This window comes from Grampus griseus, assembly GCF_964374135.1.
Source record: "Grampus griseus genome assembly, chromosome: 9".
Classification (NCBI taxonomy): Eukaryota; Metazoa; Chordata; class Mammalia; order Artiodactyla; family Delphinidae; genus Grampus; species Grampus griseus.
This window is the reverse complement of record NC_139003.1, coordinates 12,398,719-12,425,077: the sequence shown is the minus strand read 5'-3', so window position 1 is coordinate 12,425,077 and position 26,359 is coordinate 12,398,719. Positions and strand designations below refer to the sequence as shown.

The window sequence follows — 26,359 nt, the reverse complement described above, 5'->3', positions numbered from 1 at the left end:
GACCGCTACTGAATATTGTTAATGATTGTCGTAATTATCACTAGACTGACTGCGACTGACAGCCGCTGCTTCTGTGCACTCTCTCTTGGTGTGGGAAGGAGATCAAGAGAAGGTCCCCTTCATGGTTCCTGGCTTTGCTGACCACCCTTGTCATGGGAAGAGAGCTGCTAGGAGTCAGGAGCACCTGCGACCCTTGATGGGAGGGGTCCAGGCCCAGCACGTGCTCACCGTCACTGCTGCTGATGGATCTGTCCAGGGAGCTGAACAGTACACGTCGGTGATGAACATGTTCTGCTTTTTTCTAAGGTATTGCAAACATTGCAAGATAAGGGCAAGGAAGACAATGGGGTTGAAGTAGGAGGGACCCGAGAGGTACCACTGCCTACTCGTCCCTTTCCTCAGTGAGCTCGAGATTATTCCTCCATATGTTGGTGAGGTCCATGGGCCCTTGTCTGAGAGCACTGATGCTGCACTGTTGCCTCTACAGGGCACGTTCTGGGGATACAAGTCAACTTCTCTCCTCCACCACCTTGGAGTTCCCTCAAGTGTGTCTCTGGTCTTCAGATTCTAGGCCCAACAGTCCAAAGCCCAGAGAGTTGCTTTCTGCTTAAGCCTGCTTCAAGTCTTCACTTCCTGTCCTGGAATCTGCCAGCTTCCCATTAAGCCTGGCAGTAAAAATGTCCAATTCTCATCAGGGAAACCAGACCTCCCAATGGTTCCCAGTGGGGCAGTCCCATCAAATACATCATAATCCAGCATCGGTATTTTTTCAGAGTCTGGAATGAATCAGTCTTAATTCAGTCTTCAGTAAATAATGTGGTAGAGCTTCACTTTGGCTTGTTCAAGCATTTTTTACATTTCTCCCTCCTAACTAAGGAGGCAATCAGGCTAGCATGTCCCTCCTCGGAGCAACAGACCCTCAAATATCTCATTTTCCACGGCCTTAGCTTTACTTTTGCAAAGGAACAGTCTACCTCGAAGGTGAATACAAGTTTCTACCTCCTGTGAATCCGATTTGAATTAGCTGGATTTCCCTGCTTCTGTCCTTCCCATCAGTGTCTCAGAGGCCTCAGAACTGAGGTTTGGTCAGAGCGGAGCTCTGAGTCTAGGAGCTTTCTCATCACTCAGCAGTGTCTGCAGAAGGAGAGTTTCCCCCAAGCATACGGTTTGGGGAACCCAGCCCTAAGATGCAAAGCTGACCTCCTCCTTGTACCTCTTACTCCTGGGAACATTACCTTCCTGCTGTGCAGAAATCCCTATAACAATGTGAACAACATTCCACCTTCAAAAAAGTCAAATACTGAGTATTTTAAACAAAATGAGATATGTTAATTTTACTTTCCCAAGTCCATTCAAAAGTAGTTTATGGAACACCCACATGTGTTCCACATTAAGGGAAAAATCCTCCCTCCTTTTCCTCTTACTGCCACAGGCTATTTGGGTTCCCCTTTTGACACCTCATCTCAACTATGATGCTAAGCTTTGTGCCTGGGATGGATGCCTGTGGTATTAACATGCACTGGAGCAAAGACGGGATCTTTCACAATGTGAAGAGGCTAAGGACAGAGAAAACAGTAAAGCATGACACCAGAAATAGTGGGGCTGCATGCCAGAGGCCAGATGTGCACCTCCAGGGATTCCCTTGGGCCATCAAGGTCAGCAACTGCCCAATTCTCATTGTTCTATTTTCCAAATCGGGAATATTCTTTTCGTACTTGTTATTATACCTTTCTTATTCTGAAGCCTTAGCCGCAATCATCTGCTGAGTGATAATATATGGATGGTGAATGGTACAAGTTATATACCATTGGTCATCACGGTGGCATAGTTGCCTCCCTAGGCAAACAGTGCAGTCATAAGTAAAGGGAATTGAGAATTCTAGCAAGGCAGAGAGGAAAGGCAGGGGTGATGATAAAAACCAGCCTGGCCTACTGGATAACACCCAATACACCAGCCCCTGTGCCCTGGCTGCAGGCCCGTGATACAGTCAGAGGGTTTCAGGTTGGTCCCATCCTGCCTGAGAGCAGAGCAAGCCTCTAGCTGGCCTGGAGAGGTGACTAGCCACAGCCTTGAGAGGGGAAAACTGATCAGCACCAAGGCTGTAGTGAAGGAATTATATCCCATGGCCCGCTGGTTTGTAAACAAGAAACTCACTCCGAAGCCCGGAATCTCAGTTAATAGGAACTTCTTTACCGGCCTCCCCTCCCTGTGGATGACTCTATTTTCCTTGGCCCCTGTGGGATGCCAAGTGTCTGACAAAGGTGAGCAGTGAGCTACCCTGTTGAGTGATTTGGAAAGTTTGCGTGGCCAGAGGGACTGGGGAAGGACAAAGGAATGATTGGGTGGTGTGCGCATCTACAAAAAGCTGGGGCATGAGAAGGCGTTTATCTGCAGAAACACTTTCACAATCACCCCCACCCCAGTTACTCTCCACTTGGATTAACCTTCTCATGAGTTCAGGTGGGAAATGGGAAAGGAGAGAGAAAAAAGAAAGGAGCGGAGGGATTGGTGAAGAGAGAGAAGGTGGAAGATGGGTGACAGGCAGTGAGTAACCAAAGACGATCGTGAGAAAGGACATTGAATTTGTTTCAGTCAAGACCAAACTCACCCTCAGCACCTCTCTGTGGGTCCACGTTTGTTGTGTAAATAATTCCTCATGTCCAGTCCCTCCAGAGTCTCCCCTGAGGGCACCGGGGGCTCATGTACGTCATTTTCCTTTTTCATGTAGTGCCTTTCACATGGTTTCTCCTACAAAGTGATATTGGTGGCCTTTTTTTTTTCTTCAAAGAGCTGTTTTTTTTTTCCCTCTCCATAGGGGCCTTTCTGAGAAAGAAATTGAATAATGTATGTTAAAGATATCTAAACAGTAAGAAAACATATTTTACACAATAAGGTGTCTGGGGCCCAAGTAATTGCTTTTTTCAAGTGATACATATATCTGCTTCTCTGTTTGCTGACCTTTCTACCTTTCTTTTTTTCAGTGTGAAAATGTGTCCGGTTCCCTAAAAGCTTTAACTGCTAATACCTGGGGGTGGGCGGAGGGTGTGGAGGTGCCTGAATTAGGACAGGTGTATCTAGCAGAGATCTCAGGTGTGTCTCTATTAGGGAGATGAACTCCCACCAAGATATGTTAGCGGTTGTTTAAGGATCATTATGATATCCAGGTGATACTGAATTCTAAGGAACTACTGCTAGCCACTGGGTAGGTGGGAAGTGGGGGAGAGGAGAGGGTGATATTTCTAAATGGTAGGTGTAAAAGAGTGAAAATAATTTCTTTCCAATAATGAGCTCATTCCCAGTTGGCGAATATGTATTTTTAAAGCCGTGCTAAATTAAAGAATCCAACTGTTTCCCTAGTAGTTTGTTGCACATGGGTTCAGGGAGACTGTGGGATATCCAGAAGCGTTCTATACATAATTGGATTTAATTGCTCAAAGAGTTACTGGAGCCTTCTTTAATCAGAATGGAAATAAGGAGAAGCTGAGATCACACAGATACGTGGTACTTAAGTGAGTAAACCAAGGGTGTGTCTCCATGTAGCTGTTAGTTGGCAGAAGGAAAGCGGGGCTAGAGTTAGGGAACTTGCCAGGTTACTTTTTCTCCTCCTTATTTCTGCAGCTCTGTAGTGTTTCCTGCTGAGAGGTCTCCTTGCCTAGGTTGTAAAGGTCTTTGGCTGAGATGGGTGACAACGATGAGGACAAAGAACTGAAGCAGAAATTAAACTTTTCCTCTTGTGAGGAAGAGCATGAGAACGAAGGGCAAAAGGAAACACAAGAGAGCAAGGAGCCCCAGAGCCAAACCCCAGAGAAGCCTGGAGCTCAGGATTCAGGATCTGTTCAGGCGGCAGAGCTTACACCTGTCAGGACTCCCCTTAGTGACGTACGTGACCTCAACACATTTCAGGAAAAAGGCCAAGCGAGTCCAGGTCAGGGTCTGAGAACTCCAGTGTCACACTCTCTCACACGTCCTGAAACCCCAGCCCCGCCAGACAAGGGCAAGCCGCCACGCTGCGAGAGCCCCTTCACTCCCAAAGTAAGTCCATCGCTGGGGAGGAGGGAGCCAGGCCGCTGAGGTCTGTGTTCCTTCGGCGGACGGAGAACGAGGGCCCAGTCCTATGTATGTGTGACAGACCTGTTTCACAGGCTGTATCTATCTTCAGTTACGTATTTCCTGGTGAAAATGAAGAAGAGTTTAAAGTTACCAGAAAACAGAATTAAGTGTCTTGCCAGCTGTCTTCTTAAAACCATTGGTGTAGGCCACAGATAAATCTTGGGTGGGGAAAAGGTCCTAGTGAAAGGATATTGGAACTGGAAAAAATACTGAGATGTACAGCCTGACCTGTACTCTACCTGTGAGAAAACCAAGGTCTCAGGAGAGAAAGTGGCCTGTAGCTCAGGCAACGGCAGAGAAAGGACTGAGAAACATGATCTTTGGGGCTTGGTCTACTGTTCTTGCCATTACGCCAACCGGCTCTATTCTTCTGTGATTATTTACTAATATTTCCTAATATAAGAATGTTCACATTCACTATTTAACGTATTTTTTATCTCTTTGATGCTGCTCTTTCCAGAAAGAAGTCCTCTCCCTTCCTTGGTCTAGTGAGGTACAGGCTCTTATATGTGAACACAGAGGTAACTTGTTGATACTCCTTTATAAGCTGAGGATGGCAACTAGGTAAAGGTCCCAAGTAAGCAGGTTCCTTTATCCTTGCTGTGATTGAGCTCCTATTATATCATTCATGTTATTAAAGCCGGGACTGGGGCAGGGTTACCTCTAATAGACTGGTGCCGCGGTGTGTGAGCCTTAGGCCTGGAATCAGCTCTGCTTCCCGCGGCCTCGACTTGAGGTGTTTAAATCATCGTAATAACATCTGTGCTACTGATGGCAGCACAGTCACTGTCAGCAGGTCTCTTTTGTACCTGCTGAGTATGGGTACCACAACTACCAGGAAATACTAAGCTTCTTGTTTGAATGGTAGACAAACTACTTGAATACGCTCGTGCGTCTGCCTGTGGGTTTTTCAATGGTCCCAGTAACCAGTCAATTAACCATTTATTTTCTGAGAACCCACTGTGGGCTGGGAGCGCGAGGCAGTCTCTGGCAGGGGAGATGTGCCTACGGATACTATGTGAGAGGTGATTCAAGAGTGGTCAGAGTTCTCTGGGTGGACTGCTTCTCAGTGGGTAGTCAGGAAAGAAATGAAGGTGAAGGAAGCATATGAAGGGCAATGAAAGTTGGTATGGTTTTAATACATGGAAATTATGGGGAGAGTGGGCTAGGAGCATGTAGTTCAGAGCAAGCGTAAGCAGGAGGAGACATGGCACGGTATGTGTATTTCATCCACTCATTGAAAACTTAATTGAACACCTTGATATGCTAGCAGACCTTCTGCTGGCAAACCCTTCACTACCTCAGAAAGTGCCTATAGAATGAATAAAGGTAAATAACAACAGTAAATAAAGTTCAGATGAGGTATGCTAGAGGACTTGTAGAGCATGATGAGAAAGAGTGGGGAATTAAGTTTCGAGATATCCAGGACACCTTTCCAGAGAAAGTAATGTTTGAGAGCAGTCTTACAGGATGATTCGCAGTTTGCTAGGAAAAGAAGGGAGTGAGAGCTCGAGGCTGAGATAAAAGCATCTACCAAGCTATGGAGGGGAAAGATCACGCTACACCTGGAAAACCGCTTGTTATTCAGAGTGGCAGGGGTCTGGCAGTGAGGCCAGAGTAGGTAGGTAGCAGCTACACCGAGATTTTATCCTGAAAGTGTTGAGAGAGCCATTAAAAGGTTTTGGTCAGAGGCAGTTTTGAAAAATCATGACCTTCATGTGAGGGATGGAATGGAGTGGGAGAGACCATGGGGGCAGGGCAGTATTCATAATAGATCTACTGAGAAAAAAGAAGGGCCTGAACTTGGATAGTGGTAGACAGTGATGAGTTGAGAGATGCTTAGGAATGGCTAACTGACTTGATGGAGGGGTTGAGGGAAAAGCAGGGACCTAGGGTGTTGTGAGGCTTCCTGCTTGTTTGACAGAGTAGATGGTACCTTGAATCAAGGTAGGTGACCTTAGAGGATGTACAGGTTTGGAGAAAGAGATGTGGTGTAAATCGTTGGATAAGTGGTTCTGCAATGCAGGAAAACCACCTAAGTTGGAGATCTGTATTTGGATATCATCAGCATTTAGGAAGTTGTTGAAGCCATGGGTGTGTATAAGTTTACACAGTCTGTGTGCCAGAGTAAGAAGAGGAGTGGTCCAAGCTAGGGACCCTAGAGATGCCAAGATTTGAGGGACAGAAAGAAAACAACATTTGGGAGGGAAACTCGAAATGCAACTGGGAAAGTACACACTTTACAAAAAATATAGTTTGGATCAAGGTCAGAGGAGAGAGGCCAGGGGGATGATAATTCGTAATGTTGTGCTAAAGACAGGGATGCAGAGGAAAGGAGGATTGGCTTAGTTCAGCCTTGCTCAGGGGATAGGACCAGAAATCATGGGAAACGACTTCGGGTCCCCATAAGGACTTCCTAGCACAATTATCTAGAGATAGCAGAGCTTCCTTAGGAGGTATAGTAAGGTCCCTGTGGCTAAATGCATTCAACGCTCTTTGATGACCACTTGGTAGAAAAACACTGTACCAGGGATTCAAGCATCAGGGAACTAATTGTACCAACTGGGCCTTTAAAGCCTTTCCCAGTCCCTGTGATGTTGTGTCTTGGTGGGAGGTTGCCTCCCTCTCCTCTCACCATCTTCAGAAGTCAAGGAGCTATTCCCCAAATTTCCTTTCTGTTAATTGTCTGTAGTAAGAGCTGTTACTTATACAGAAGTAGCTACACTCTCTGCACCACGTTTATACTCTCAACCTGGTCATCTTTCCAGAAATTTTCAGTCTACTTTACTTCTAGGCAGAACTCACTTTCATACATCTTGTTGCAAGCTGTGTTCTTTTAGATTTCAAAAGGATTACTCATAATTCTATCATTTTGGCAATAAAATGCATATTAACATAATATCATTTGCTATATTGTAAGTGGAGTTCACAAAATCTATCAGCCCTCATATTTCCAGACTAGGAATTCTGATAGTCTTCCTTGATAGGAATACTTTTCCTTACTTTTATCTGAAAAGTTTCTAGGCCTTTTTGTTGTCCTTGAACTGTAGCAACTGGAACTATGTGAAACATACCAGGTGTGGATGCCCCACTGTTTCATATGTGACAGATGCATTTTATTTTCCATATGATAATCACCATCACAAGAAAACTGTTTCAGAAAATGATTTACTATAATTCTAACTTCATTTCCTGAATCACATTGACAACTGAGAAATATCATATAGTATAGTTTTATTTCTTTTGAACCAATACTCAACCCTTACAATAAACTTATGGGAAAATTGTTTGTCATTGATGGCTTTGTCTGATAATATCCCCAGGGCTGTTGACCCTCTGAACTCTAAGACATATGTAAAACCCTTGGCAAAACTCTTGACTGTGTCAATTTTTCTTCACTTAAAGAAATGCTAGGCTGCTATGTGTACTCTATAGCTTCCTTCATTTCTGCTTCTATCAATCATTTAATGAGTATTTCTGCTTCTATCATTAATCTAATAATGAGTATTCATTAGTAAGTTTAATAGCCATTCTTTGTAGCCTCACATTCTTCAATTACATTTTTATATACTGAATCATATTGTAATCTAGCTTCTGCTTCTACACTCGAAAGTCGTGTGCAGAGAATATCAAAACAGAATTCTTTTCCAAAGAGCCTCACAGTACAATGATGACACTATGAGGTTACATCATGGCCCCTGTGTCTACTACTGTCCTCTTGAGGATCTATTACCAGCTATTCCTCTGGCCCCTGGCACTTAGGTCATAATAGCATTCTGCCGTCTCATCAGAATTCGTTGTCTTTGATTTCTCCCCTCTGTCGTTTGATTTAGTTCTGGTTAGGTTTTAGGCCAATGTTCTCTTACTGTACCCCACTTGGAGTGGTAAGCCCTGCACATTTTCCTATTGACTGGTATGCTAGCTGTAGCCGCTGCAAAGCCTTGCATCTTAAGGGCTTAGAGTATTACTTTTCAGTCTCCTTACCCCACTTCCTGGAACTTTTCTCAATTTGTGCTACATTTTTAGTGGACTTGGAAACTTCTTTTTCAATGTTTAGATAGTCTATGAAATCTTTACCTTACAAAGTGATTATTTCTGAAACATCAATGAACTGCTGATGAATGGACTGTGCATTCCTTAAGAGCCAGAATTCACCTCTGGTCCCTTCAGCACCTAACCCAGCATCTGCTACTTAGTAGGTACCAAACAAATATTGGGATGAATAATTGAGGGGAAATTAACTATACAGTCTGAGAACATAAGCACCAGGTCTTCTAGAGTCATTTTCATTTATCTAAGCTGAAAGGTCATCTTTAAAAAGCTGGAGGTAGGACTAGAATTGGTGGTCTCATAGCTGACTATCAGAATCGCCCAGGGGAAGAGGGTGGAGCTTAACAGAAGTACAGATTGCTGTGCTGATCCCAGGAATCAAAATATCTAGAGGTAGACTGGGAATCTGTATTTTTCATAAGAGAGCCAGTTACAATGTTTGCAGTGAACCAGATACCCTCTAAGGGGTATCTTTCAGCAATAACTTTCTTTGGTTCAAATATTAATTAACTAACTGATACAGAACCATTTTTTAAAAATTACCTCCATTCTGATTTGCCTTTTATCATCCTCATTCAGGGCCAGGTGAGCCAGTCGGGGATCTCTTCAACAGGGAAGCTCCCCTCTCGAAGCTCTAAGCATCTGAAGCTCACACCTGGTCCCTTCACCGATGCGATGACCTCACTGGCTCTGGTCAATATTAATCCCTTCACTCCGGAGTCCTATAGGAAACAATTCCTTAAATCCAATGGCAAGCGGAAAACCCGAGGCGACCTGTAAGTGTCCTGTTGCTATGACTTTTGAGAACTGATCTTACTATTGCCAAGTGGAAGGGGGAGTGTTAAACATTAGGAATAAACAAGAAGTCTGTCTGAATGAGTCGACATCGTGTTTATATATTCCCTCCTTTCTAAATGTCAGCGCTGGCTTTAACCTTCTTTGTCACAGAAATCTCTTTGTGTTCAGAGATTCTGAAGTGCACCGTAAAATGCCTTCTCTTTGAAAGAACAGGGCAGAGTAAGCAATAGATCTGTCTTATATTAGGAAGTTGAATGGGCTACGGAACTGCACTCAAGGGCTCCCCTCTGGTTACTACGAGTCCAGCAGCTGGGGAAGGTGTACTGCTCGTTCCAGAGAGTATATTGCTGTTTTGAGTTTAGTGGTGTGACTGGCGATGAGAGCTACAGAGCAAGGATTTGCACTTCTCTGCAGGTGATGGAAGGCTGGCTGAAGAGAAAAAGAGAGTGCTGCTTTTGGAGGTGCTAATAAATGGAAAGCCAGCTGCACTGTTCCACAAAGGCCACTGAATGGTAGAAATCACCTAAATAAGGAGAGTGCAGATTACTCAGGGACATTTCTTTACTGTATCCTCAATGCTGCTTTTTTATAGACTGGAAGCACCTCTAAAACAGGCCAGTCATTTATGCTTAGATGTACTCAGCAGAATAAACACACAGCTAACAATCTAAAAGCCTGTAGAACAGTTAATGTGCTGTGTTCTTTCGGAATGCATGACTACATGTTAATCAGCCTTGTAGCCAGAATAGGTTTTTCTCAATACTATTTCCTGGATCTTAAGTAAACGGGACTTCAGCACAAGCACACTGGTCTATTCTTGTTACTAGTCCACTGCTTTTAGCTCTTTAGGATCTTTGTAAACCTTCAGAGTGAATGGCTTCACCTCTCACTGAAGCTAGCAGGAAAAGACTGCTGATTTGAATTCCTGGCCCTGAAAGTGATGACATTTTAGCACAATAACTTAGTGATGCTGAGAGGGTATTTTCCCCTCTTCTTCACTGTGGCGTTGTTATTTTATAAAGTATTAGAATGTAGTATTAAATGTAAGTCACAAGTGTCCTGCATCACCTAATTTGCACGTGTGTAATGTCCTCCACTTGCCCCTTCTACCCTGTACTCGTTCAGAAGAAGAGCCTAGCTGGCTGATCTAGAAACTGAAATTTTGCTTAAAGATCCAGGATGCATCTGCTCGTGCCAAAGAGGGTGTCCGTCAGAGACTTCAGCTTAATGAAAAGTAATTGAAAACATCTTAGCCAGGATTAGAGCACATTCTGCTATACTTACAGTTGGCTTGTGACCCTAAGACAGGCCTGGTTCTAAGGGAGGCGGGTGTTGCAGGGGAAACGTATACTGGTGGTGAAGACCCCTTAGAGTTTCAGGTATGTTCTGCGCACTCTCTTGATCCGCATCTCAGCATACCTTGTTCCATTTGCCTAAAACCCTGTTCTCTTCTCTTAGCTGGTTCCTACTCATTCTTGGAATCTTACCTTACATGTCCTCTTTTTTGGGAAAGGCTTTTACTCTTCAAATAATGAATTGGGTGCTGTCTATGGTATCCCTCGATATCTTGTTTTTATCCTGTCCTAAGTTCTTGTATTGAAAATTTCTGTTTATCCCTGTGCCCAAATATAGATTGAAGAGGGGAAGTAATTGTCGTATTTACTTGTAGAGCCCCCAAACCTAGCATAGTACTAGGCTCAATAAGTGCTAATCATACTCTGATATCACTTTTTTTTTTCCAAGTGAGGAAGCTGGTCCAGGAGAAGGCAAGGTAGAACAAGGGCTGCCTGCCAAGGTGAGCACAGTTCTTTGGTCCAGCCGTCATAACACAGTCATTTCATCCTAATGTCTCCTTCTTTCTCCCTCCCTCCCTCCTTTCTCCCTTCTCTCCTCTCCAACCCTCCACATACCTTGTAGTAAATATGTTTTGCAGCTAAATTTATCTGGGCTCTTATCAGGGTCTATATTCTTAGCTAGTTGTTACCTTAGCAGACAGTGTCTAACAAATCTATTGCTGAACCATTACCTTGGAGTATTCTTCAAGGCTACTGCTACTGTCTTTGATCTGGGGAAAAATTATATACGCCAGAAGAAGTGAAGGGAAAATCAAGATATTTAAGGTCCAAAAATGAATAAGACAAAACAGAGAAAAAGGGCATAAAGCCAGAGGTCTAGACGTAAAATTTACCTCTTAAATGTGTCAGTATCCATTGATTTTTATAATGTTGATCTAGTATCCCTCATTTGATAATATAAACTAAGAAAATAATGCTGTAAATATTAATACCAGAGATGTTTGTTGCAGCCTTAACTGTAATAGCAAAAAAAAAAAAAAAAAAGGGGAGTACTGAATGTCCAATAATAGAAGAATGGCCAAGTAAATTATAGTTTAAAGTCAGTGGAATATTAAATTACCATTAAGGTGCTTGAACATAGGCATGTTTTCATGATATTATAATGTTCAGTGCATGTAAGTGGGAGGGGGAGGGTCGGGGAGGGGGAGGGGGAGGGAGTGATATGGATGGTAAGGTGGTACTTGGTGTCTGAGATGAGGCTGGTAAGGTAGCAGGTAAGCACTACCAGCGCCTTCAGGCCTCTGATCAGAAGTGTGGGTTCCTAACTGATTCACTTTGTTATAAAGCAGAAACTAGCACACCATTGTAAAGCAATTATACTCCAATAAAGGTGTTAAAAATAAATAAATAAATAAAATAGTAAAAAAAAAAAAAGTGTGGGTACCTCATGGGAAACAATTAGGTTTGTCTGATTCTACAGCATCATTTTGCAAAAGCAATCTTCCTATTAGAGGAGATGGAGAGAGGGCTGGTAGCTGTAGCAAATCCAGACTTGGAGGAAACAGAGCTTGAGACTGGCTAAGGGCAAGGGAAATTATAGATCTTGTTGATGAGGACTGGTTGGGACTGCATGTTGAAAATGAAGAGCTAGTAAGAGTCAAGATATTTTAAACACTTAAAGTTGGATGGCAGAAATTCTTGCTAAGGAGGATATTGGGGAAAAGATGAGTTCACAGAGACGAATCAGCTTGGACTGAGATTCATATAAATCTCTGCATATTTTTGTCATCATAACCACCATTTACTGAGAATTTTATATATATATATATTTGTAACATATATAATTCCCATGTGATGTTTGACAGGACCCTGATGCATAGCTGCTATGATCCTCATCTTACAAATGAGAAAACTGATAAAGGGGTTCAGTGATTGCTCGAGTTATTTACTAGCAGAGCAATGAGTGATGTCGCTAGTTGGCCAGTAGCGGGAGTGGTTGCTATATCTGAGCACACATTCTGAAATAATCAATTTGACAATTTTGTTCTCCAGACTAAGATTTTTTTGGGAAGCAAACTGAACACAGTATGTTTATTCAACTTGAGATGAAACAGCAGCAGCCAGACTGTGAGACAAGTAAACAAGAGTCAAAGAGAGGTGTTCTCTTTGTTTAACATCCTCCTCCAAGAGCCCACCCGCTCCTTCAGCTCAGGACAGTAGCTCTGGCTGTGAGTGAGGTGTCCCCTCTAGGCACATATAGGGAAGAAGAGTATGGCCAGACAGAGGAAATAATACAGAAAAAGATGTAATAATATAGCAAAGAGAAATGCCAGTACAGAGTTGTATGACAGGTTATAAAGAACACAGAGAAGGTAGTCAGCAATTGTGGCAGGGTTGCAGAGGCGTTTGCTACCAAGAATATTGATGGATTTGCCTCAAAAGGCTTTTTGAAAACTTAGAGAAATTTAGGAATAATATGCCTTAATTTTATTCTCACAATATGTTAGGGAGAATTATTTTTTTTACTGAAATATTTCAGAGATGTGTTCTACGAGAAACCAACATGGCTTCCCGCTATGAAAAAGAATTCTTGGAGGTGGAAAAAATCGGGGTTGGGGAATTTGGTACTGTCTACAAGTGCATTAAGAGGCTGGATGGATGTGTTTATGCAATAAAACGCTCCACGAAACCTTTGGTAGGATCATCAGATGAGTGAGTACCTTTTAAATGTACTAGAAATACACACTTGGATTTGTCAAAGCATTTTGAATCAGGGCACTGACGTCATTTGCTACATTTCTTTAATCACCTCCCCCACCCCCGACCCACTGAAAGTTGTCTCACATTCATAACCTTTCTGAATTTTCAAGATCAGAGATAAGTTATTTCCTGAAATATACCATGAGCATTTGGGATCATGTTGTGTTTTTGTTTTGTTTTTTTGTAGTTCTTGTGGCTTTTACTACTGATCTTACTGTTTTTTTTTTTTAACAAATAGATTTATGGAATGATCTTCTGGTGCCTGTTTAGTTCATCAGAAATATTACCAAGTTATTATTAACTCACTGGTTATCTCTACTTTGCATTAATAATAAATTCAATAGTCAAGTTTCAAAGTTTCCTTCCTTGTAAGCAAGGAAAAACTAACAAAAATTTAAATTTCATTCCCAGAACTAAGTGTTCAAGAGTTCTTCCTTTCCACAAGGAAAACAAATATTTTCAGATTCAGCCACTGCTTTTTATGAACTCTGGGGAATATAATACTAAAATGCTGAATCTGACATCAGTCTTTGGAATTCTTCATTTGAATAATGAAATTGATCAAGTACTATAGTTTGCTTTTTGTGTGTTGGATTTCCTATTGCATAATGAATATCTGCTCCCAAGACTGCCCCTGTGACTACATCATACTGGCTGAGTTTAATATTGACTATAACGATCGTTTAGCCTTCATAGGGAAGGTAGAGGTCCCATCACAATATCCACCATCAAGTCCATTTCTTCCTAAGCCCATCAGGGTTTTTACATTGTGATATAGTGAAAATAAGAATCAAAGCAGCTCTGGGCTTCCCTGGTGGCGCAGTGGTTAAGAATCCGCCTGCCAATGCAGGGACACGGGTTCGAGCCCTGGCCTGGGAAGATCCCACATGCCGTGGAGCAACTAAGCCCGTGCACCACAAGTACTGAGCCTGAGCTCTAGAGCCCACAAGCCATAACTACTGAGCCCACGTGCCACAACTACTGAAGCCTGTGCGCCTAGAGCCCGTGCTCTGCAACAAGAGAAGCCACGACAATGAGAAGCCCGCTCACTGCAACAAAGAGTAGCCCCCGCTCACCACAACTAAAGAAAGCCCGTGCACAGCAGTGAAGACCCAATGCAGCCATAAATAAATAAATAAATAAATTTATTTATTTATTTAAAAAAAAAAAGAATCAAAGCAGGTCTGCTGCTGAGGTAATAACCACCTAAGATTCCTCTCTACATATGTCATGTTCAATCAAAAAACCATGGACTTTGGTCCAGGACAACCAAGGTTTTGGTCTTAGATCTACTATCACCAGCTTGACTTTGGGTCAGTCACTTAACTTTCTAAAGCCTTAATCCTTGCCACTATATCATACTGAGGCATTACAAACATTAAATGTGATAAAATAGTAAGCAAGCAGTGAACACTCAGTAAATGTTCTGCCGTTGTTAGTAATGCCTCAGAGCTTGTCTTTTAAAAGCCTTTGTATGTCTATTATCTTGATTCTGTTTTCTCAGTGCTTTTCCGTCTCTTAGGAATTTGGCTATGCATGAAGTTTATGCTCACGCGGTGCTTGGGCATCACCCCCATGTGGTACGTTACTACTCTGCATGGGCAGAAGATGACCACATGGTCATTCAGAATGAATACTGCAATGGTAAGTACGTGGTCTCATATCTATGGAGAGGGAGATGAACTTTTAAGTCTTCAGAAAAAAATCTCTGCCTCCTTCTTGTAGCTTATGGCAGGTATATTAGAGTCATACCTAAAAGTCTGTACTACTGTTTTGTTTGGAAACAGACAGCTGGAGAAAATGAGTTGAGCTGCAAAGGAATTTCAGGCTTATGCTGTTATGTGTTTCTTTCAAAGCTGATGCACAGCTAATACACAGAAGCTATCACATCCTTCACACTTTAGTTAATACTTAAAGAGAAAACTTTCACCCTGGTGGTTTGAATGGTAAATCATCCTTTTACCATTTACTAGGTATTCTAAAAGATGTAAGCCATAGTCCCTACGATTTTGGGGAAGGGGTGGTAAACTTATATAGCCAACTTCTGGTTAACTTTGAAGTGGATTCCTGTGTTTGGGGATTGTTCATGTTTCTTGCTGCTTCTGACCTTTGAGCTTTAAGTATTCTCAGAAGAGTAAGGGCATGGGGTGGGGTGCTGGGACTGAAACTTAGTGACCTCAGATATATTCTCCTAGATCCTTCAGGACCATATATACACCGTAACCAGTAAAATCTTTTTTTTTCCTGGGCTACTTAAATTATAAAGAGTGGTCCTTTGGATTAACATATTTCTAATCCATGATTAATATTTCTAATCTATGATTAAGGGGTGACGTAACAGTAGTTGTGTATTGTTATTCTCAGAAATACATTTTCATCAAAATGTTCGGTGGTAAAGTAGAAAAGTGCTACCAGTTGAATAGAAGCTTGCCATCATTTTAGGATGCATCCATATTTTACAATCCATATTTTAGCCACAGTAATATTGGATAACGGCATCCCCCCCACAACATGTACACCCACCCTGTGCTTCTTTAATAGTACAGTCTGTCTTTGGGTAAGTTTGATGACCCCTGGATAGCCCTGAGTATGTATGTCCAGCCTGGCTTTTGAGGGCAGTGATCACTGATAAAGCTTCATCACCGTATACATGATTGATTTTATAAGTAGGTAAGTAAATAACATTATGAGTTGCTAAAAACATAGAAAATGGTATAGAAGACATATCCTATAAAATAATGATTTGGCATTTCCCTTATTGTTTCCTTAGAGCCTGATTTTCTCATAGCCTTACCTGTGAACTTCATGAGTTTTCTTCCTTAATAAGCTCACCCCAAATCCCTTTTTCTAATAGTTTCTTTGGGATTAAAAAATGGACCCTTTCATTATACTTGTGATTGAGAGGTTGAGACTTTCTTATCATCTTCTCTTCTTAATTTCCTCTTATCATAACCTGAGATTCCCTATTCTTTTTCTCTCTTTCCTCTCTCTATAAAGAAGATTGATTTTATTTCCATGACATTTAGCTACTAACAAAGAGAATATCAAATTAAAAAATTAATAAAGGGAAACACAACTAATTTTAACCTGCAGGCAATGTAAATTTTAACTGGGGCAATGTAAAAGTTTCAAATTTTCAAAAAGAATAAGATGAAGTGATCTATTACAAATCATCTTCTAATTCTTTTCAACATTTCAATACCTTCTATAGGCTCGACCCTGTATTAAGCTCTAGGGTGAGAAATACTGTAGAGTGAGATAAGGTAAGTAAGTCCTTATCTTCAAGGAGCTTTATTCCATCTCCTCTGTTAAAATGAATACAAAAGAGACAATCTGATGCAAAGCCATATGGTACAACTGTGGATACAAAGCGTTCAGAGAGGATGAATGTGAACAAGAGGCAGTGTGGTGGGATGGGCCTGGGCTTTAAAGCAGACCTAGGTTCAAAATCCAGCTCTGTCACATAGTAGTTGTAGGATCACTGGGCTGTCATTTAATCTCAATGAGTAAAGAGACAGTAATATTTACCTAAGGGAGTAGTTTGAAAATTAGCAGCAATATATGTCAAATGCTAGCACAATATCAAGTCCCAATACATAGTAAGAACTTGATAATACTTGTCATTAGCATATCCGGAGAAAGTCTCATAAAGGAGGTAAGACTTGAATGAGACCTTGCAGAAGGATTACTAGAGTTTAGGCAAGGAGAAGGAAAACCACCCAGTTAGGGGAACAGCAGGCAGGCTAAGAGCACCGTGCTGGGAAGGGTCTGGCCTAGCAGATGGTAAGGAGACTAACAGGCCTGAGGTGACCCTACAGGAGGAAATAAGATCAGCAAGGTAAAGGGTGGGAAGACTGCAGTGAGCCGTGAAAGCCAGGCAGTGAGTCTGACTAGATGGGATAGATTATGGGGAATCATTGTTTGTTCATCATGGAGGTTCACCAGCTTCACTCAACGCTTGCCAATTAAAATGGGACTGTGATTTAGCAAAATGTAATTCACATACATTGAACCTTTCATATGTGAACTGATCATGGAAAATAAAGCATGCCCTTATACCTTGTTTGTAGTTAAGGATAATCCATGTTGAGACTTTGCCTGATGGCTCTAAGTGAAGGATAATAAGCCCAAAGTATGTGTAAAGTAGCGGAGCAGTCGGTGCCTCATTCTTTCCACTCCCTCCCCACTGCATCCTCTCCCTCTTTCTCACCTCTTCATCCTTATGCCCTGTTTCCCCATGCCCACCCTTACCCCTCACCCCTAGCCTCTCATAGCAGTCTGGCTGGAACATGTACTCTTATGGTGTTAACTCTGATTATAAGTTAGATGATTTTGATAACTTAGATTTTAGCTATTAGAGGCTAACAGTCATCTGATTTCCCCTCCTGTCCCTCCTGAACCCTGAACTAATCAAAAGTTCCCTGCTTCTCTGACACCCTAGCCAAGATCCCCTACAAGCCACCTCTGGGCCAGCCTCAGAAATCTGAAGGTTTTCCGGTAGCAGGCTGATTCTGCAACAACCAGGATTCTAACCGATTCAGGACTGGATGATTAATCTCTCCCTAAAGGCAGTATTTTCTTTTGACGTCTCTGTCACGGAAGTTTTACAGGACATGTTCCCCTAGAATGGTGGTTCTCATACTTGCTCAAGTGACGTGACATTCAGAAGTCTGTGTCTTCTGTGGAACACCATGAATACTGGTTATATTTTTCCACCAAATAAGGAACAACTTTACCAGCAGAAAAATATGCTTTGTGTTGTTGGTGGCAACCTAAAATCAAGATTGTGAGAATACAAATGTATGAACACAATATCCTGTTGAGTCGTTGGCCTGCTTTTTGCATTTCATTGTTGGAAGGCATTTGCTATTTATTTGTTTCGGTATCTGTTAGGCCTCACGAGCAGACAGGAAAACATGGATATGTTTTTCTTAAGTTTTTTTTTTTTTTCCCTGCCAAGTAGGGTGAGTATCTTTATTTTATCTAAAGGAAGGAATTCAGCAACTCATCTCATAAAGGTGGTTTGAAAAGAGCTGCCAGGAGCTGGCTGTTTCCTCCTAGGGCACCATGCTGGCAGGAGCCAACTCCAGGGGGGTACCTTGGGTTACAGAGCTAAGGCTCCAGTGCAGCTGGGTGAGATTAGGAGGGATTAAGTTTTCAGTTCATTCAGTGTTGCTATGTCTATAAACACATACTTCCTTGTTAATACTATTTAGTAAAGAACAGTTAACTATGCTCTTCCATAAGAGTGTGTGGACAACCAGCTTTAGCTCTAGCAAAATGAGGATATTCTAATACAGTCGTATAAACGAGTACTTTCCAGTAACTTCTACTCTTCTAATTACCTCTTGGCTATCTTTAATATTACCTATAGAGATTCTAAGTAACTAAAAGTGCTGCTAGTACTGGTCTAGTTACCCTTACTAAATATCTGCAGCTCTTCAGGGGATTAGAAATACCTCTGCTTATAATCTAAAGGAACATATTAAGTGGATCCTAAGTAACCTAGGATGCTTCTTTCTTTCCCTACCTTTCATAGGGTCCTTGACTCAGCCTTTCTTTTCCCTCTGTTGCCAGAATAGACATTCAGTTCAGAAAATACTTATTACATGCCAGACCTTGGCACAGTGAAGATGAATGAACCGTGGACCCTGTCCTAAAGGAACACCGGGGCTAGTGGGGACCCGGCGGCTTTGTCGCAGCTCATAACCTTATCCGCAAACTTAGTATTGAGGTGACTGCACTTTTAACAAGCACAACGCACTCTTTCTTTACTTATTCTTCCTTTCTAATTAATGTCTCTGACATTCCATAAATTCTTTTCTCAGAAGACTCCCAGGGGGGAAAAAATAACCTTTACTTTAGCCCTTTTTGTGTTTCTGAAAGGGGCTGAATTCTCCTTTCTGAACTTACTTTAACATGGCAGCTCAAGCTTTAAATTCAGTTTCACATAGATACTTTAAAATATTGATTTCCTTAAAAGTACAGTTACCATCTCAGATCCTCCTGTTCTGATATATACTTGGAGGGTGGAGCTGTGGGCTTTCTGACAGGGGGTCCCAGGAGTCTCTAATTCGACTGAAGAGGCTGCCAACAAATGCTAATTAATGAAACAAAGGGTTCAGAAGCATTCTAATAACTTAGGATAGGAGCATCTAAGATCAGGTAGTCAGATGAGCCGGGGCCTTATCTTTTTATTGATAACAATGATAAATAGTTGATATACAAACACGGTGGCTCAAATAGGGTTTAGGTGTATATGGAGGTTTTATATTTTCCTTGGGTCAGCAATCATTACATGTTCTTATTTCATGATATATATATATATATATATATTTTTTTTTTTTGCGGTGTGTGGGCCTCTCACCATTGTGGCCTCTCCCCTTGCGGAGCACAGGCTCTGGACGCGCAGGCTCAGCGGCCATGGCTCACGGGCCCAGCTGCTCTGCAGCATGTGGGATCTTCCTGGACTGGGGCATGAACCTGTGTCCCCTGCATCGGCAGGCGGACTCTCAACCACTGCGCCACCAGGGAAGCCCTCATGATATATATTTTAATGGAATGAAACTTGAAGCCAATTACATTAAAATTACTAATGGCCTATGATTACTAACTTGATACCAACATGGAATTATTCCTCAACACCATAGTAGCTACATGACTAGGCCTGATTGGCCTTCTGGTTAATAACTAGGTAAAGCTTTTAAAATGTTAGTTGGGGCATACTCAAAGCAATAGGGCCACATATTGGATACCTAGGATATGGCATTTTCTTTTCCTCTTTAAAGGCCTTTAATTCCTCTTTCCAATATGTCTATGGTATAGACAGGGATCAGATCTTATGTTTCAGACTGACACTGAAGCAGTTTATACTTGCTGGACTGCGTTCACTCATGAGGAATTTATTGAATACGTACTATGCTTTCATTTATAAGATTCATACCTTTTCTCTCATTTTGCGGGGCTACTCTCTGTTTTTCTTTCCCAGGTGGGAGCTTGCAAGCTGCTATATCTGAAAACGCAAAGTCTGGCAATCATTTCCAAGAGTGCAAACTCAAAGACATCCTTCTACAGATTTCCCTTGGGCTTAAGTACATCCACAACTCTGGCATGGCACACCTGGACATCAAACCTAGTCAGTACAGCTCTCCTCTGGCCGTATTTAGTTCTTTCCCCACTGTTGTCAGAATCTGTGCCTGCGTGTCTATCAAGTGTCAAAGATGCTGTTTGCTGGCAGAATCCCTTTCATCAGTTCCCCTTTCCCCCTCCCCTGCCCAAATTTCAGTTAAAGAGTTTTAACCATTTCCCCCCGGGCCTAGAGGACAGAGAGTAAAGACTCCCAGATAGTGAAGCAAAAGTATGAAAATAAGTGTTTAATTTACCGCATAGATAAGTGACAGCATATTGGCTGCATCCTGACTTTTTACAGCTAGTGCTCTACTCTTTCTAACTCAGCCCTGATCGAAGTGAGCAGAAATGAATGGTTTAGGCACTCATTAATGTGAAATGCGAGGAAATGTTGTTACTATTTTGTGGTTTTGATTATTTCTTTGTTTTGAGGCCACCAGCCTCTTCAGAGGATGGAGTATGTTTGAGGTTTAAGTTTCACTGAAATAGGTATTATCAATCACTCAGCTGTTCAGAAGTAGTGTGAGAGATTCCATGGAAGAAAAGAAACCTTGGTAGTCTTGTTACATTCACACAGAAAAGGAGGGTGACTGAAATGTTATTTACAGAAAAGAATCTCGGGTGAAAAAGTTTAGGATTCATTACTTAACGACAATTCTGTATTTTTTCAGGTAACATCTTCATATGTCATAAGATGCAAAGTGACTCTCCAGTAGTCCCAGAAGAGATTGAAAATGAAGCTGATTGGTTTCTCTCTGCCAATGTGATGTATAAAATTGGTGAGTCTGTCTTGTAACCTGATTGGTATACTATTATCCTATAAAATTTATGCTGATGACTCTACTCCATTTATTCCAGTTTTAAGAAAGACATGCTTTTAAAGAACTCTATTTCTTTTTTTCTTTTTTTAGGTGACTTGGGTCATGTGACATCAATAAGCAAGCCCAAAGTGGAAGAGGGAGATAGTCGCTTCCTGGCTAATGAGATTTTGCAAGAGGTATAGATTAGGGAAATGGAGGGTATTTTATAATCCATTGAACATTTTGAGTTTCAAATGAATGTTGACAGTGCAGGAAATGAAAAGTATATATTTATAATTTAAATTTATATTATCCTTTTTCTATCCAGAATGGAGACCAAAGATAGGAGAGAAACTTTTGCAAAAAAAGCGTGGGGAAAGCTGGCTCAAACATGGATTAATCAAAATTTTTACTGTTTTTCGTGAAGGTCCTTTCTACTTCTTAGAATTCTTAAATTTACGGATTTCCTAGTAGAAAGGAAGCTGTTATTGGTTGAACCCATCTTTATCATGCTACTATCCTTTTGATAGCACCTCCAGCTTTGGTCATTGGAATGACCTTCAGTTATTGCTCACCTTCTAAGATGTCTGTGAGTCTGGCCTAGGAAGGATATAACTTTCTACAGGATACAAATCAGGGGGGAAAAAGAGGAGTCTTTCCTATGTGTGATCAGACAATCTATGCTTCAAGCCTCTTTGAGCCTGAGAGAGCAAAATGGCGCTGAGATTCTGCCTCAGACTCTTTGGGGCAGGGCAGTGCTAATCAAGTGGATTTGTGCCCTGAGATAGACCACTATCTTCCCTAGAGATAGACCACTAACCACAGCAGATATAACCTTGCCCACTGCGTCTGTTTAAGTTCATGTGCATTCAAATGAATCTCTCTTACCAGTTGTGTTTTAGTCTAGACTCCCTTCACTTGGCGAACTAACCGGCCTTCCTGTCTTCTGTTTTGAAGAATTATCAGCACCTTCCTAAAGCAGACATATTTGCCTTGGGATTGACCATTGCAGTGGCTGCGGGAGCAGAGTCATTACCTACCAATGGGGCTGCGTGGCATCACATCCGTGAGGGGAATCTTCCAGACATTCCTCAGGAGCTCTCCAAAGAATTTCACCAACTACTCAAGGTGGTGTCTCTAATGAAATGAAGAGAGGATGGAAATGTCTGTTTTTTAAAAAATGTAATGGCAAGTAGGTGGGAAAAGGGAAATGATGGTGCCATTGACAGCAGGGAAGCATGACTAGGAAGCCCAGAAAAACAGGACAGACTGAAAGGTTCTCTAGGAAACTTAGAGCATATCATGAAAACCTTTTGTTATAGTTTAAAACTCCTATTGTATTTTTCATTTACCCTTCCTAATAACCCCGTGAGGTGGGCAGATGAGGAAACCAAGACTCAGAGCAGTTCCTTGACTTGTATTTCACTTTCGATAATTGATTAATTCCAGAATCAAACCTGCTCTTAGGCTCCTATGTCAGGGTTTTAACTACCGTCAATGGTAACAGTGATGTTACTCAAAAAACTGAATTTTGCTTGTATAGAGGAAATAGAAGTTACTTTATTGATGGATAACTGACAATCCCACCAGTTATTTGAGCAGAAGAAAGGCATAATGTTAATTTAGGAATCTATGTGTTCCTTGTCCTTAATGATACCTGAGTATGTGAAGGGACAAGGAAAAGAAGGTATTATGTTGAAACAAAGAGAGGTACAAGAATACCTACACTGTCAAGAAGCTAGAATTATACTAGAAAAGCAATGTATATGTAAGACTTACTTCATAGCTTAAGGAACAGGATTGGTTAGAATCCCTAAAATAGCCTTAGAAATATCTGCTCTCTTGGAGATTAAATTTGAGTTTCACAGTTTACCTGAACACTTCAAATTTAGTTCCAAACTTGTCCTTCCTCACTTCTGCTTTCCTGAAAGAAGGCAAACCTTTCCTCACAGTGGTCTTCTGTTCATAGCCTAATCACCTGTTTCTATGTGTAAATTGCTCTTAGATTTAGTTGATTCTGAGTACCTCACTGCTGTCCCTGTGCTAGGTAATACGCATATGTGAATTCATTTAATTCTCACAATAGCCCAGAAGGTGAATATCGCTATCCTAAATATAGGAAAGGGAGACTGAGTTTCAGCAAAGGTACGTGATTTGCTCAAGGCTTCATAATAAGTGGTGGAGCTGGCTCTGAACGTTGCTCCCCAAATGGAAGGGTCAGTGTTTTCTTCATTATTCAACACTACTAATTTCCATATATTAGGTATTTTCAACTGTATTCCAGTCATTTTAGGCTATACACATCCTCTACCTGAAGATAAATGCTGTAGGAATACTGTCATGGTGGGATATCCTTAATTAATTTTAAGTGAAAAATGAGCACGTTATGGTAGAAAGTGAGCTGAACTAGCAGTTGAGTAACCCAAGTTTTAGTCTTGGGCCTGTCAATAACTGAGACAAGCCACTTTCTATCTCAGGACCTCAGTTTCTTCCTGCTTAAAATTAAGGCAATTAAGCTGGTTCATCATTCATCCAGCTCTAAAATATGCTACTTAAGGACAACTCAAAGGTATGGATGGCTCATGCTACCAGATAAGGATGATATTCCTCTCCCAGGTGGAGCTAAGTTTTCATTTATTTCTTCCCTTTGCACAAAGGAGAAGCGAGTTTCACAAAATCCACCAGCAGAAGCTGGGTTGGAGTTGGCTTGGGGGGGAGATTTTTCTCAACAGTGAAGGTTCTATTTCCTCCTCTTTGGTCCTACCTCATCAGAACATGATCCACCCCGATCCAGCAGAGAGACCTTCTGCAGCAGCTCTGGCCAAAAGTCGAGTTCTCTGTCCCTCCCTGGGGAAAACAGAAGAGCTTCAGCAACAGTTGAACTTGGAAAAGTTCAAGACAGCCACACTGGAAAGGTAGATTTTGGATGCTGGAGTTGAGAAAGAATCTATTGATGTACTACTCACAGTGACATGACTGGTCTGATGTGTCTTCTCTATGGATTCGAGTGGAATCCAACAGTATGACACAGGGGCCCCTGCCCACAAAGAGGCTAGTAGCATGGGGCCCTTTGTAACAAGGGGCTGGATGCTCCATGACTAAACGGCTTGAGAGAGAAAATTCCAGTCAGTGCAAATGAATACAAGGAAATACAACTGGTAAAGAAAAATTAGCAGGATTCTGAGTGACCAGAGTTTTAAAGTAACTGGTGGATGATCACCCGATATAAGATAACCATAGTTAAAGAGGGAAGATATCTATTAGAGATCCATTCAATCTTGGGGGCAGGCAGATATTCTGTCTTGGCAAATGTTTAGAGAAAGAGGTATTTTTCCAAGCCAAAGGAAGCAGTCCTATTACTTGCGCATGTAAGCTTGTATTCATGCATGCATTTACTTATTAACCTATTCCTTCATTTAACAAATTAATTAATTAGATAGGGGGGGCTTGGTATTATAAAGGTCAGGAAGTGATGTTTGAGCACGGTTCTGAAGGCATTTTAAAGTAATTATTACATACTGTGAACTGTTGAAAATATAAAAGCAGACGAGAAATGGTCCTTGTCTAGAATAAACTTAGAGGTCCAGTTTCTTTTGGCTGCACAACCCATCTTAAAATGATTAGTCTGAAAAGTCCCCCAAATGATTTCGTGGCAATGAGTTGTGGAAGCTCTAACTGAGCCTTTAGTCAGGTAATCCTTCCTAATAAGCAACTCAATAATTTTTTGCTTTTTGAAATTGTCTAGACCAGGGGTTGGCATACTTTTCTGTAAGAACAAGATAGTATTTCACCCTTTGTGGGCCATATGATCTTAGCTGCAACGACTCAACTCTATTGGAGTGATGTGAAAGTGGCCATAGACCATATACAAATGAATGGGAATGGCTGAGTTCCAGTAAGACTTTATTTACAGAAACAGATGGCAGGCCAGATTTGACCCATGGGCTGCGCTTCGCGGACCCCTGGAGCTTTCATATATAGCCTCTAGAGTTGTTCTCTTATTTTTCTTTAATTTTAAAGACCATTTATGCCCCAATCAGTAGAATTCAGTAAGCCAAGCCTGCTGTGTGTTGAGGCATGTGTGAAGTAGCCATTTTTTAAGATAATCACAAGAGCTAATTTTCTATTCCGTGTATAATTCAGTCTTGTTTCTATAAATACTGAAATAAAAAGAAAAATCTCTATCAGTTTTTTTTTCACTTTTTAGAAAATTTTTATTTTAATTTTTTTTAAACATCTTTATTGGAGTGTAATTACTTTACGATGGTGTGTTAGTTTCTGCTTTATAACAAAGTGAATCAGCTATACACATACATATATCCCCATATCTCCTCCCTCTTGCGTCTCCCTCCCTCCCACCCTCCCTATCCCACCCCTTTAGGTGGTCACAAAGCACCGAGCTGATCTCCCTGTGCTATGTGGCTGCTTCCCACTAGCTATCTATTTTACATTTGGTAGTGTATGTATGTCCATGACACATCTATATCAGTTTTGATCATAAATATTATCTCTAATTTAGGACTAAGTAACGTACATTTTTCCTCTTTAACTCCAGGGAACTGAAAGAAGCCCAGCAGGCCCAGTCCCCCAAGGAATGCCACAGTGTCCCTGGGGTCTCTGGGACCCCCACGGGATCAAGAAGCACCAAACGCCTGGTGGGAGGAAAGAGTGCCAAGTCTTCAAGCTTCACCTGGGGGCAGTCTTCCCCATAAGAACTCCTTTCACACCAACTCACCTTTTATCCCCCAAATAGATACCGACTGTGTCAACCTTTCTCTTGTAAAGGGAGAAACTAACGGACTTGGGTGCCCAAAGATTTCAAAAGCCACTCCTAATTTAGCATTTCCAGCCAAGATCCTACAGCTATCAAGACTTCCTAGCAGCAATGGTCGTAGGTATTATCATTGGTAGCCATTTCTCTTCTCTCTTGCTACATTCCTAACACCACCTGCCAACAGTTCGTTCACTTCTCAGATTTGTTGGTGCGCAACGGGAAAGCATGGACCTCCGAACTGAAAGCAGCCCTTTGTGCAGCCTGTGGGCTATGAGGCTGCCTACCTACCTATCAAGGATCCCAGGGACTCTCCGGGCAAACAGAAAGGAATTCAATTTGGTTTTGAGTTGAGGTAACAGCTTACAAGAAAATGTGCCTGGATTTCAACCTTTCCCAGGTTAGATGAATTTATTCCTCAAGGAATTTTCAGCCACTTTGAGCAAGTAGTTTTCCTAGTGCATTCTCTGAATGGAGCCAACCCCTTTCTCTGATGTTGTATTTATTAAGTTAATGACTTCACCACCATATGAAGTGGGTAGAAATAAGACTACCTAACTTCACATTTCTGAGCTGGCTATGAACTTGTGGAACAAAGCCACTGGGTAGAGGGTTCAAGGGAAATTTGATGTGGTTTGTTGTCCCTC

At 41.7% G+C, this 26,359-nt stretch overlaps 1 protein-coding gene across 1 annotated transcript; it reads left to right on the top strand.

The window, feature by feature from the left end:
• Window positions 1–3,678: 3,678 nt before the first annotated feature.
• Window positions 3,679–25,653, top strand: WEE2 (WEE2 oocyte meiosis inhibiting kinase; the record flags this gene model as incomplete). Its single annotated transcript, XM_082661405.1, has 11 exons — window positions 3,679–4,032; window positions 8,740–8,936; window positions 10,702–10,753; window positions 12,793–12,965; window positions 14,536–14,657; window positions 20,002–20,148; window positions 20,813–20,920; window positions 21,053–21,138; window positions 21,899–22,069; window positions 23,714–23,856; window positions 25,497–25,653. The coding sequence occupies 11 exons, from the start codon at window positions 3,679–3,681 to the stop codon at window positions 25,651–25,653; spliced, it is 1,710 nt and encodes a 569-aa protein (XP_082517531.1).
• Window positions 25,654–26,359: the final 706 nt, after the last annotated feature.